This window comes from Vanessa cardui, chromosome 4 (genome assembly GCF_905220365.1).
Source record: "Vanessa cardui chromosome 4, ilVanCard2.1, whole genome shotgun sequence".
NCBI classification, from domain to species: Eukaryota; Metazoa; Arthropoda; class Insecta; order Lepidoptera; family Nymphalidae; genus Vanessa; species Vanessa cardui.
Window position 1 is genome coordinate 2,742,422 of NC_061126.1, and position 13,959 is coordinate 2,756,380.

A 13,959-nucleotide genomic window follows, 5' to 3' on the forward strand; every position below is an offset into this window, starting at 1 on the left:
CATTTATTAAAGAAAATTAAGTAATGAAACATTTCTATGACACTTTTAGATCAGACTCAGATTTATTTATTTGCTAAAACAAACATACTTTGATTATAATATCAATTTTTTTTAAAATGTAGATACCTCGCAAAAGCCTATCAGTAATGCTTAGAATTATTATTTCGACCATTTGTAGATTTTTGAAAATGTTACTGCAAGTTATTTAATAAAGATTTTGACTACGTAAGTGATAGTTAATTTTTTTTCTATGAGCGATGATAGACACTTGTCATCAAACGACCCATGTAACAGTATGTCTAGCCTATCTATTTAGAGCAAAAATTATACTCAATCTCATTTATAAGTGTTGTCTATAAATATTATAATTAGTCAAATATATTACACTAATCTAATGGAGTACTAACAGCGATTGTACTTCAAACACTTCCTCTAGGCTAGAGGGGAGGTTTTCAAGTATATAATACCACGCTTCTATACCTAATGCCTGTTGGTAGATTTCAGCTTTCCCTAATACTTATGATGTATATTACATAATATTACATATTACATAAATCTTGGTAAAGGTTGTCTGCAAAAGATTCCTTATTCTAATAAAGTGATGTGTTGTGTGCCATTTTCTTCATTTATTTTTAATTTTTAGCAATAATTAATTAATACAATGGTAATGACATCTAGCGGATTATTTTTTACCTCTTTAGTACTTTTGTAATAGTGGCAGAACCATCTACTCGAAATGTTCTGCTTCTTTAGAAGAGACAACTTAAATATGTGTCAACAGATGACGCTAGTGATTTATATGCTAATAAATCGAAAATATATATATATATATATATTTTTTTTTTTTTTATTTAATTACAATGTTAAAAAACTTTCAAAAATATATATTTTTAATAATTAGGAGTTTGATTATTTTTTACTCAAAAGCTCAAAGAAATATTTCCTTATATATTATCAATATAAAAATAACATTTATTTAGTTAATACTGTTAAGTTGCCATAAGGGCGCCGAAACTCGGATTAAACGGCAAAAGCGTATATTTTCTATTAGTTTTAATTGCAGTATTTTTGTTTCATCATAGCTGTGGAAATCCTAGGTCATATAATAAAAAAATTAAGTGAGTAGGTAATTAGAATCTTATAGGACAACGATAATCAAAACTGTATTTTAATAAATTTCCGATCAAACATGAATTAAGTGTACCTACATATCTCTTTTTAAATTATTTTTAGAAAATATTATTAAATAAAATATTATACTATTAGTTACTTATTTAAATTTCATAATAAAATAATAATTTAATATCTGTTTCAGACATAAGTATATACTAAGTTTATAAGAAAAATCTGCATAGGCATATATCAATTGTAATTTAGTTGAATATACCTACTTACCCATATTCAAATAATTTACAAATACCTCAGACCTGATACAAAAAATATGATATTTATGGTTACCAAACTTACACTTAACGCGTTTTAACAAAAATATTTAAAAACTAAATGTTTTTGATATATATTGAATATAAAAAATATATTCTTTACAATGTTTTCATTTACTTATTTCTGATCCGTTGAGATTTTTGTAATGAAATTACTTCAAGGGATTGCTTAGTTTTGAAAACACCTTATTAAATTAGCGTTGTTGAACAGCATGTGTTTTGTTTGCGTCCGGATAAAGAATCCTGGACATATTAGAGGCCTAGAGGGTGAAACGTGTCATTAATTTTGGTGCACTTGTTTCTTAGTGTGGCGTCCTTTTGTGTGTGTAAGTGCGTTTGTGTGCCTGGTCATTACGCTGCATTATTTGTTACGTTTAGGGCTGGGATGGGCCTGTCCCTATCGCCGTCGAGTCCTACGCTCCCTTCCGCGAGTATTTGAATAGGCTCGCGCGTTGCGTAACGCGCGGCCAATGACAGAGCCCCTGCACATGCACGGGGCGGAGCCGTTACGTCACCGCGTTCTGCCTCCGCCGGTCGCGCAGCCGCCGTGACGTCACACAGTCTTTGCCCCGCGCCTGCAGCGATCGCAGCGCCCATGCGGCCCGTGGCGCCGCATCGAAACTCGCGACAAAACACTCGTGCGCTCAAAGATGGCGGATGGGTCGCCCGAAGACCGCGCCGGCCCGTTTCAAATGAACAATTTAACTTTTTCCGCGGCCAACCCGTCACATAGTGACACAAAACAGTGTAGTGGGCAAACTTTAGAAGGTGGTAGATTAAAGTTATCGTTCTACACTGAACTAGATACGAGTGAATCGTGTGAGAATAGTGAGACGCGCGGCGTGGTCGCCGATCGTTCCGTGGCGACCGTAACAAGAGATTCCCGAAAAACACCCGGTTCAAACATCGATGATGGCGACGATAGGAAGAGGCGGTGCTTTGACAGATATGATAGCTCCGAATCTTCAGACAGGTGAGTTAAAATAATTCTGCATTGTTTTTATTTATTACAATTTTGTTTTGATTGTGTCAAAATTTCAAGAGTCAATGCTCTAGTGACCGCAGACTGTTTTGCCGATTTCGATGTCATGGCCATCGCTAGTAACTCGTGTTGCTAGGCCTATTCGGTTGAATGCCCTCTGCAAAGATGCTTAGCGGCGATTCAAATATCTAAGCATAAAAATTGAATTGTTTTTTATAAAAGTTCAGTGTTTAAAATACGAACTTTACTCAACGATTATTACTTGCTTCCTCAGCCGTAACATAATACGTAATTAGTAGTCAAGCTAAAGTCGTCTCATAGTTTTCGACAGTCCAAACTTAATCAGTTAAGACCATTAGATAAAAGATAAATTCTGAATTCATATATTAAATAATAAAAGTGTTTTTTTTTTGCTCGCCGTATTCTAAATGAGTATAATATAAAAATATTTACATTTTATCTCTATTGAAGTTTGTTACATGAGAATTTGTAAGCTATCTCAGTGTCCTACGATCTGCGCCCACGACTGTGTTCCTACGGACGTTAGACATGTCGGAACATTTTTAAAGTTATCCAGGGTAACTTGTATTTCTCGTTAGAGAATTCTGATATACAATCTTTGATTGATTAAGTCGAATCGGTTTATCAGTTACGCGTGTGTACCTAGCGATTTATTACTAATCTAAATCGAGTAATGACTAGTATATGTAAATATGCATCAAGAGATAGTGTAGTAGAACAAAACCAGCCAACATTATTATCTCGGTGTGCGTGAGAGTTACGCTCGATATTACAATACGTCACCGCATTTTAGTTGTATGTGTACTACAATATTTCGACCATACCTTTGACAGTGTAGACCTATAAACAAATGAAAATAATTATATTTTTATGAAATAGCCGTACAGAAAATCCATATCCAATTAGCACTCCAATCCAGGTTTAGTAAATAAATTTGTAATAAATATCTGAAATAAACGGGGAGGTTATTAGGTCTGTACGACTGACTTTTCAAGGTGTTCATTTTGAACTTGACTTTATTAAGTCTAGTCACTATCAAAGTATGACATAAAACATTGATATGATAAAAAGTTATCTCTTTGTCTTTACGCAAATATGTTATCATTGTTATGTAACGGCAAATTAAATGATAAAAATAGTTATATATTAAAAAAAAGTTCATAAAATTTACTCTTTGTAAATACAGAAACAGTGTCTATGTTTTTTTATAGACAAACATAATTTATATCTATTCGAATGTAATACTATTACATAAAACATGCAATGCTTTGTATATTAATATAATCAGTTATCTCTGTATACAGTATTTTCTTCATTTTTCTTTTTATTAACATTGATATATTTATTGAGTACATTTAAATAAAAACACAATGAATTTTATTATGGTCAGTTTAACATAACTACAATTTTAATGATGAGATACACTTATTTTGGTTTCAATTGTTATTTTTTTGGTTCTAATTGTTTCACTATTATATTCACATTTAAATAACAAACATGTATGTTAAAAAGATGTTTAGTATAAGAAGTCTAATAAGAATGATTTTTCAAATCATTGTTAGCGCATCACGCTATAATTTGTACTGCTACTTTTGGGGTATCCATGTCAAAAAATATATTGAAATGCAAAAACTTGTATCGTGATTGTATAATTACACGATTAAATATATATGCATTATTTGAAAAAAATAATCACCATTAAACAGCGAGTTATTAAATAGATTTGAAGTTCCATTTCTGTGTTCAACTGATACTGCATTAGATAATTTCTGAAGTGGGCATATGTAGGTCACCCATTATAACTTGATAAACATTGTCGGTGTGCTAGGCGCGGTTAGGGCGTGGGTTTTTGTTCATCTGACGTTGTTTATTACTACAACGTATTTTTATTGTAGCCGGTCAATGAATTTTTACTATTATTCAGGTGTGGAACTATTATATTCCTAATGAAATACATTTTCCATTTTAAGTTTTTAATTGCTTTCAATGACGAAATGAGTTATCGTGATGGATTTGTTTTGTGTATTTCTGGTAAAATATTTTTTCTTAAATAAAAAAAAAATACAAATTTTACTTACACCTGTTTATAAATTAGAAATAGTCCTTAAATAGTATTATATATGTAGCGTGTACTTTATATGTAATCAATTATTTTTAACTATATCGTGGTATTTAAATCAAAACAAACAACTACTGAATTGTAATTTTTATTGAGCTGTATGTGTTATTCATTATGTTGATTGCATCATATATATTGTTTTTTATAATACGTATATGCAAACGACCATACAAATCATATTGTAATTGCTGATATGGTTTAAAGGTTCATAGCTTTTGTTTTTTTTTTGTACACGCGATTAAAATTGTATCTATCACACAAAGATTAGTTGTCTAGAAATGTCCTACGAATGGGCTAAATACGCGAAAGAACAATATTTTTATTTATCGTGTGTGTAAATATCTAATGGATTGTGAAATTTTTATAGACGATAAAATTATACATACTTTTAAAAGATAAGTCATAAGTGTAGGGTTTCCCGCATTGCTTGACTACATTTCATACAACTGAGATATTTAAAAATAACCGAAATGTTACTCGTACTGATTAGAACCTACGTGGCATTTTGTTAAGATTATTCTATCCACTTTGTCACAAATCGCCTCGATATTGATGTAAATCATAACCCAATTTATTTAAATAGGAGATGCTTTAGAAAATCGCTAAGGCTGAATGTACAGTATTGATAAAATTGTTGACACCCGTGTAATTTTTATATCGTTAGCGCTGTGATTAAAAATCGCAGATTTAATATCTCATATTTTAAGCGATAAATATAATTAAACGATTAAATTGGTCAAGTTCATTGCTAATTATCGTACATAATAGATATATATATAAATGAAATCAAATACATATTGTGAATATGTAATTCATTCTAAAAAAATCCCAAGTTCTTGAGTTCAATATGTATACCATATATAGAGAAATATTTTTTGGGTTTTTTTCACTATCTAGTAACTAGGTAACGATAATAATAAACTATCATCGTCAATTTTAAATGTGTACTATGCGTTATCTATAGTTCAACCCGTGTATGATAAGAATACACTTGATCTACTTGATAGTTTACATCTTATCACAACGAAACACTACTCATATCAGTATCGAAAACTAATAACAAAATCGGTCAACATTATGCCCACAACCCACGCACACGATCACATCAGGTAAATCCAGCTAAATGTTAACATTATGTGTGTAAAATGTGTTTATTACATGAGTAAAAACTTGTGTATGATATGAGCCGTAAGCAGGAATAAAGTTGATAACCGATGTAGGTATAAAATGCGAAGCAGTATTCGAAAACTCAACTTGAATTTAATGATTAAATTACTTCGTTTTCCTAAACACATTTTCATAACTGGCGCGAAAGTTAAACAAGTGACTTTGAGTACAAAACGAAGAATGGGTTTTGTTAGTAGTGGGTTCGCGCTAAGCCACGAAGGGTGAGCCGTAAAATAAAAAGTTAGGAGGTCTAACCGGGCACGGCGGGGGACGACGAACGGGTTCCCGGCAGCGTTGCAGTATGTAACCGGCATTTTTTGTTTCATAAAATAACGATAAAGCAAAACACTGGAATAATTCACTTATATGTGGTTTTTTTTTTTATCGAGAGAAACCGTAATATGGGTCATTAATTTCTTCTACATACTTAGTTGGAAGTAAAGCCGACTTACATGTGATATAATAAAACTCATGAATAAATAAATAAAAAATGTTGTTATTAAACCTTTACAAAAAATTGTATTACATTTGTTTTGGTTTAATGTTTTTTTTTTTTTTTTGTTTTTTATTGTTATGCATCCGTAAAACAAAGCTGATATACAAAAATAAACGTTCCTTACGAACGCATTGCAGGGCTTGGATGTGAGCCATGAAAACATTGCGGTGGAATACTTACCGTGTGGTTGACTCCGAGACGGTTACACGAACTGTGACGGTCATTAACTGGTCGTTATAGAAAAAGTGAGCAAGATTTCATTGCGTGCAGATGCTGCGAGTGTTCTATACATATATTGGAATAAGGAGCCTTATTAAGATGGAGTAAGATTTCTTATTCCACATCAATGGTAGTTTTTAACTGCAATGGAGTGAAATAATTATTCATCAATACAATGTAGTTTTTTGGAGTTATTAGTGGTAAAATTTATACATGATTTATTTTAGAAACTTGGTATTTTTATATTGTTTCATTTTAAATTTGAAGTTTATAAATAAAATATTTTTGTTGTATTTCAACTTTTTGCAATACTTACATTTTTCTCTGGGTATCAAGACGGCTACATACCTCTGTGAGGTCGAACCGGTCGCACCCCCCTCTCCCTTCTGTCATTAGAAGTGTGCGCGGGCGCATTGGCCCGACTGTGGTGCATGCCCCGACGAGCCCGGGAAATGTAGTGGACGTGATTCGCTTTGGAAACGATCTTTTTTTACTTGCATTGTAGATGTTTGTGATGTATTATGTCAACTTTAAGATTATATGTATGTATGTGGTCATCGCACTAGTCGATTCAACCATATGTACATATTATGAAATATACATACGTAGCATTTTCTTAAGTTACAATTCAGTAAACGAGTTAATTACATTGAAAGTAAATATTAAGTACAAAATTTAAAAAGATGTATGGAATATACAAAACATACATAGATACAAACATAAATAAATACACACACACACACGTACACACTAAATTGGTGCGATTTAATATTTGCATAATTTTAAAATTAGAATTACAAGAAAAATGAACTTTACCGCAGAATAGATTGCAGGAATAGTCAAAAAATATCTCGATATCAGTAAACGGGCGTCACAGCTCGCTTTGAATGCGATTCCACTTTCGGAAATCTGGCATTATTCCAATTATAAACTTGATCTCGTTAAAATGACTGCACCATTTAGTTAATTGTTGTAGTTTGTAACGTATATTTACATTTTATCTTCTTTGTTTACTATTATACATAATTGTTATTAAGTATATGTTATACTTTTTAACTTTAAGTATTTAATAGAAGTAGAAGTAGTATTTATGCATTCAATTTATTTAAACATAAATGGCTACTATATCACCGAATAATTAAACCACTGATAGCCATCATGATATATCATATCATAAATAAGTAGTTTTACTTCATATTTGTACATATTTAAGCATTTAATATTATTAAGACTTATTGAACTTAAAGCATATTAATTTAATGTTGGTTATATACATATATGTACTAAATGAAATATAATTTACATTGAGAAATATTGTTATTTCATTAAAATATCGAACACGAAATAGTAAAATCTAGAGCATAATGAAAGGTGTCTGAGTCGAGTCGAACAAGCATTCAAATCAATTTAGGACAAGCGGCGGACATTTTCGAAATAACTAAGTGGCATCTCTAAATATATAGTATACAACCAAAACCCTTTTAATCTTAGTGGTGTATGTTTGTTATTCTAAATAATTGACTTCCATTCATATACAAATTGTCGTTACTTAGAAGTTGGTAGTAAAGTAAAGTAACAGTCTGTATATTTCCCACTGTTGAGATAAGGCCTCCTCTTCTATTAAGGAGAGGGTTTAACATATTCCACCATGCTGTTCCAATTGATGATGAATTATAAACATAAATTAAGCACATATATATAGTGGTGCTTGCCTGGGTTTGAACCCGCAATCATCGATTAAGATGCACGCGTTCTAACCACTGAGCAGTCTCAGCTGAAATTGGTATAGATTTAAAAATTAAATTTTAAATTCATTTTTGTTACGATATTTTTGTTTCATCATTTTGAGAACTATGCATGTATTGTAACTCTGTTTATGTATTTTATTGTTGAACATATAATAGCCGTAAACAATTCATTTTGTTGAGTTTGCTTTTAACTTGTTTATTTTTAATTGTTAATCTTTGTAATATTATAAAGCTATATATAACTGATATATTTATATCTCTTTATATATTAATCAGTCCAAATTGTTATTGTTGACATTATTTTTATAATATTACATACAAAAAGCTTTAACACATAATCTATACTTGGCTATACAGATTAAGTTAAAGCTATTTTCATATTGATGGTTATAAAATGCAATGTAACATTGGACCAAGCTCCGGACAGGTAGGAACTGACTCACTCAGTCCGAGATGGTCGTTCAACCGGCTGTGTTGTTTATTTATATTTTTATTGTGGGTATTTGACGCGTGCGCTGTCATAAACCATTATTTGATCGGGCATAAAGTAAGAATTGAGGATAAAAAGTCATCCAAGTTTCGGTGTCATCTCGGAACCGGATTCTATAAAAGTATCGGGTTCAATTTTCGTTATTAAACAATTCAACCTTATTTTTCAAATAACAATGTTAATAGACAAATATTACAAAGTACGTAGCCATCATTCTTCAATAAATTATCAACTACTTAAGAGATATTTTTGCTCAACGGCTATCGCCCAGCCAAATAAATATTACTGAAGCCGTAACACCCTGTTCATTGTTTTAAAATATTTCGCTGTCTGAAACTACTGGTTCAAATTACAATTTTCATTGCACTTGTGCCTATGTTGAGCCTTTTTTTAACAGCACCTGCAGTTTTTATTTTTTCTTTTATAAAAGTATACAATTTCGCGAAATTCATCATAAATATTTCAAGTATTCTTTTTTTGTTAACGTGTCATCAAATTGTTTCAGCCTTATTCTAATGTCATCATTTTACTTAAATAAACATATTATAATGATGTCCATATAACCGACGGATTTTGTTCGTTTTGGTCGACGGTCATGTCGTTTTCAATTTCATGTTAAACGTATTTTGTTTAAGATACCTTAAAAAGGCAAACAAAACAAAATCTCCCTTCAAAATGTTAGTACAAACAGCGGGTTATATTTTGTAAACAAAACATTCGAATCGAATCCAGAACAACCGGTCGCATGTTGAACGAAATTGAACGATCTTCGTCCTAATCATTCTAGCTAACGGTATCTAATATGTTAGTATACAAAGTTACGAGGCAGGAGTCACGCGAGACCGCTGTATGTGGAATGTGAATAGCCTTGGAATATAAGTTCTAGATTCTGCGTGCCGTGGCTGGATTTATAAACTCTAGATGCGACTGTTATTATGTATTCCATTTAACTAATTTATATAAGATCGATGATCAGTTCGTTGAAGGATGCTAAATTTCGTAGTGTTAGATTAAATTGATCGAAATTAATAGGAAACTTAAATGTTTGTTTCAGTATTTACATGTCTTAGATCTTTATAAGAATGCTAATTCATATAAATATTTATTTTCAATAACAGAAATTAGCTCATAGCTATTCTGGCGAATGAAATAAAAAGAGTATTTTATATTCCTAGAAAAATAAAATGTGAAACAGAATATTTTAAAAAATATATCCACACCCAGTAGCGATTCGAAGGAAGTCGCGGAAACCGCTAATGGACAATATATGGTAATATTCAATTTATAGCAACAGTTACGGAATGAATAAAACAGAATTGAATAGCGAAAGGAATACAGAGATTTAACTTCTTGTAAAATTATACAAATTACTAGACAGACTACGGCAATAGAGCCTGTGTCTAAACTAAATGTAATATTTGGTGGGATATTTTTTTAATCATTTAAGATTTGTTTACAAACAAACATAAAAAAGCCCTTACAGTTTATAGTATCAGATAAGGAATGATATAAATGAATGATTTAAATAATATCTTATTCAAAACGAATTGAGAATAATTCAGAAAAGTTATTGAACTGAATTGCTTTTATTTTGTATCGTTTATACGAGTTTATAAGAAACCTGAATGCTTCCAACGTTCATTCATCAAAGTATAAAAAGTTTTACTTCAATTCCGCATTAATAAGCGTTTAACCAACAGTGTACAGAAAACGGTTGTGTGCAGACTACAGATAGAAGAAATAAATGAGAACTTTTTCACATACAAAGGTTTAATGTGATTAAATCAAAGATATGTTTTACGATAGACTATTTCTTATGAAATAATGATAGTTGACCGTGTAAGAATCCGTTATGTAATAAAAATTTAACTAGTATTAATAATACGGACACATCTTTTATTCAAAGCATTATCTTAGTGTTAATGTGTGGTACGATTTTTATTGGAGTGAGCGTCATTGTTAAATATAAAACAAAACTATAAAAACTCGGTATACTATAAATCACACTACACATTTTTCTTTTGTTGTGCATATTAAAATAGTCCTAATGCCTATTTGAACAGCACCAAATATCAAGGTGAGAAATATGGAAGCATATTGATAACGTATTTGTTTTAATTATACCTACCTACAAAATAATAAAATTAAATAAATGAATCGAATGTTTTACAGAAATCTATCCGGTTTGGTTAAAATGACATAATTAATTGTAATAATAAGCTAGAATATACTTTTTTTAACGGATTTTTTTTTTTAGATACGCCTTTGTTTACATATTATTTTTACTCAAACCTATATACTTTTACACCCACGGTACTTTTGCGTCATCGCAGAGAATCGCAGTAAGAAAAAAAAAAAAAATTATTAATGCAGATGTCATCTTGTTTGCGGGGATATGATAATATCGTATTAATGTGTGGACTCTTATTAAATCCATATTCGTTATCTGAGCTCTGGCCTTGAAGAAAGCCTTTGTTCGAGTCCTGAGTATTCTTATTTTATACTTAGTTCAAATTTATACACTACATATAAAAACTATAATATGAATGAAACTGTCTATAAACTACCCACGTAACCGAGGATAAATTTTTGTACACGTTCGATTTTCAAAAGGCGATTGTTACCAGATTCCCGACATATTTGAAACTTGGAAATTGAGGGTGACTGAAAAATAAAAAATACAGTGTATAGGTACATATGGACTATCCAAACTAAATAAAAATGATTTTCGATTATTTTTTTTCCAAAAATTAAGTATACTTTTCTTTTTATCATTATATTATGGAATGCTGACCAAAAACATAGAGTTACCAGCACTGCAACTCAGTAGATGTTTTACGAATAAAAAACTTTGGCCGTCGCTTCTAGCAAAAAGTAAATTTGGAACTTAAAATATTCTAAATACCTTGTCCCTGTAACTCGCCCTTAAAATATAAAGCAATAGATATGAAACTAAAAGTGTTGAAGTTCAATAGTAGAATGAGTGAATTGGTATGCCCTTAGACGAGCTAGCACATAGTCCTATCGACTAAAATACCAATCTACCAAAATGACTGTACCTAATATTATAATCAAAGTTAATTAATTTTAAACACGATTAGTGAAGCGATCGTCTGTAAAGTCTGCAGATAATGACGGGATGTGATGTAATCAAACATAACAATTACTATTATTTCAGTTGTAAATAACAAACAAAGAGAGTAAAGCAAATAAGTCGTGCGTGTTTTTATTGCATATATATTTTAATAAAAACTATCAATCGATAAAAACATATTATTGTTACTCTTCGATTCTGCTATTCATTTCCATTTTTTTTATTGATAAACTTAAGCGTTAAATTGCTGACTATTATATGAAAACGATAAAAATAAATCTCGTGTGAAATAGTCGAAAGCGCAAATTATAGAGAGACTATGGTAAATTTTATTTTTTAGATAACATTTACAATACAAGTGTAGTTCAAGTTGGTTTTGATAAGGATTAATATTGTGAGTCATATAAGTTGACCTAAAGTTTTCGACAAGTAAGTGAAACTCAGTACCTACTGAGTTAGTTAGCTAAGGTAACACTAACCTTAGTGTTTATTTAATCTAAAGTGAATAACTTGACTATTGTGTTAGATCAAGCGCCGAATTGTCCGAATGCAAATAACGCAGAATTGTCAAAATAACAATGCAAAAAATCGTGAATATGACATATCGATGATAGTATAATAAACACGTTCATTCCTAATCTGCTGAAATATGATTCCGGGAAGTAAAAAATGGGAACACCTCAATTAAAAGATTATAGTTTATTTCCAACATTGAAATCGGTTCGGACGTTTATCGAGATATGGACATAAAAAACACGCAGCACGCAAATACCCTCCTCTTTTGGTTAATTTGGAATTGAGCAGAAGTTTAGAATAAGCCCGAAACTAATCGCTGTCAATAATCCTTATTTATAGGCAGTAATTCATAACCAACTAAAACTTGCAACTTAATCAGTATGTGTAAAATTTTAATTAATGTGAGAAAATTTGCATACTCACTTTGTCACTAAATACATATTAACTTCTTTGTATTAGTACTTGGTATAAAAAAACCTTGATACGATGTGACATTTAGCTTACATTCAATATTAAAATTCATTACAACGTAGCTTGATTTTGTCTCAATGAAACTTAAAACCCTTAAACGCGAGACGTACCGAGATGTGTCGTGAAGCCTTTTTGTTTCGCCAACGCTTCGTCGGCCCCACTGTCTATTAAATTAACATAGAAGTGTTTGTAATGTGCGTGTGTGAGTGTGCGTCTGTATCGTTACACACGAAACGCGTGTTATGAATACATAAAATAAAAATAAAGGTCAAAATGTCAATACATGGAAGGTATTTACAAATATTCATGGCCTGGGGTTAAAAGTTCAAAATATAATTAAGTTAATATACAAGCTACAAATGTTTTATTTGTATTTAATAGCCTGTTAAACAAAACTTTCTTCAACGCTTGCTCAGGAAATATATGTGGTGTAACAGTAAACACGACATGTTTCTGAATTAAGGCCCTCGTTTATATTAGAACTGGAAAGTTATCTGTTGGTTTGTATGTTTTAGTACTTAACCATTTTTATTCCAGACAACTAAGTTGGAGCAATTCGCTGCTTGAAATTGTATATGAATACTTGTTAGTTGTTTTAGGGGTTGATTGTTAGGTGTCAGACCTCCCATGTCTTGCAGTTTAAGCTTTCTACATACATACTTTCATACAATTTGGTTGTGTGGTTCGGTCGAGAAAGACCAACAGACAGATAACAGTTACTTTCGCATTTTTGATATAGATGTATAATACTCAAAGTGGTACTAATGTAGTTCAAAATAATTATATCGTAAACGCGCATTCTCTACATTAGATAACTACCGTAATAAATATTGTACTAATTGACAAATACAATTTATTTGAATTCAATTAAAAGGCCATTGCTGTCGTCGCCACTTATAATGTCGTATTTATATATATAAAAATGAAAATATGTGAAACAACGTTGAAACATTTAATGTCGTCACAAATAAACTATTGCAATTCAAAATATCGCAACTAAATTTATCAAGAAAAACGAAACTTATGCGCAGCTGCCCCTGGCCTACACCTGCCTTACTCGGTATCATGTCACCTTTGACATTCGTAGCGAAGTGTATGACCACACAACGTTCATAACAAAGCACCCGACCTTGGTACGTACCGCCCAATGATAAGGCACATTTTGGCGTAAAAAAACTGCACAAAAGACATTTG

At 31.2% G+C, this 13,959-nt stretch overlaps 1 protein-coding gene across 1 annotated transcript in view; it reads left to right on the plus strand.

Moving 5' to 3' along the window:
• The first annotated feature begins 2,017 nt into the window (after positions 1–2,017).
• Positions 2,018–13,959, plus strand: part of LOC124544469 (zinc finger protein jing) — a 120,946-nt gene continuing 109,004 nt past the window's right edge. Inside the window, exon 1 of the mRNA XM_047123034.1 lies at positions 2,018–2,415. Coding sequence (XP_046978990.1) covers positions 2,093–2,415 — 323 coding nt within the window. The 5' untranslated portion in view covers positions 2,018–2,092. The remainder of the gene's footprint in view (positions 2,416–13,959) is intronic.